At 59.0% G+C, this 869-nt stretch overlaps 1 protein-coding gene across 1 annotated transcript; it reads left to right on the top strand.

Annotated features, from left to right (window-relative positions):
* Nucleotides 1-347: 347 nt before the first annotated feature.
* Nucleotides 348-864, top strand: SCGB1A1 (secretoglobin family 1A member 1; the record flags this gene model as incomplete). The annotated part of the gene is made up of 1 exon (XM_029931250.1): nt 348-864. A coding segment is annotated over one exon (517 nt), but the record flags the coding sequence as incomplete, so codon positions are not given.
* Nucleotides 865-869: the final 5 nt, after the last annotated feature.

Raw genomic sequence — 869 nt, forward strand, 5'->3', positions numbered from 1 at the left:
TCCCCCACGTTCCTGGGGGCAGAGGCCTGAAGGGGGAGCACAGCCAGGGAGCACTCCAGGTGAAGGGAATATGGTGGGGCCAGGAAGGGAAGCAAGAGGCTTGTGGGCAGGTGAGTGCACACCACAGGGCCCAGTGGCTCTGCCTGGCCAAGTTCAAGGGCTTGCACTTGGCCTATACGAGTGCTTCTTCCTACCAGAGTCTGACTGCCGTGCCCCTCCACCCCGCACCCATCCAGTAGCAAGCGGCTGGGACCGTCACTTACCGTTGGTAAGAGGCACATTTTCTGGTGGGAAAACCAGAAGCCCCCAGTAGCCTCTCCCGAGACTCATGTTGCATAAAAAATCAGATCAGCTGCTTCTCTCTCAGCGGTCCTCTGCCTAGAACTTGCAGAAAGAATAAAGGGCACCTCGCCCCGCCCCAGTCCAGAGGGCGCGGGGAAGGCTCAAACAAGCCGCGGAGAGCTGGCTGCAATCCGGGGAGGACCTGCGGCGCCAGAGGGCCAGCTCCTTGGAGCACCACCAGATCTCACATTCAACGCACCCTTTGGACGAAAAGGCTGTTATCTCTTGCTGACAGGCCTGGCCACTCTCATCTGGGGACCGGCCCGGCCAGCTTGGAAAAGGGCCTGGACACATGGGCTCTCTCTTTTCTGTGCTTCAGCTTCTGCAGAGGTCTGCCAGGGCTTTCTAAACGTCACAGAAACCCTCTTCGTGGGCACGCTTTCCAGTTACGAAGCCGCCCTTGAACCTTTCGTCCCAGACGCGGACATGAAAGTGGCGGGGACCCAGCTGAAGAAGCTGGTGGACACGCTTCCCGAGAAGGCCAAGGAGAGCATCTTAAAGCTCATGGTACACAGCTTCCTTCCCTC

Source organism: Suricata suricatta, unplaced genomic scaffold (genome assembly GCF_006229205.1).
Source record: "Suricata suricatta isolate VVHF042 unplaced genomic scaffold, meerkat_22Aug2017_6uvM2_HiC HiC_scaffold_20802, whole genome shotgun sequence".
NCBI classification, from domain to species: Eukaryota; Metazoa; Chordata; class Mammalia; order Carnivora; family Herpestidae; genus Suricata; species Suricata suricatta.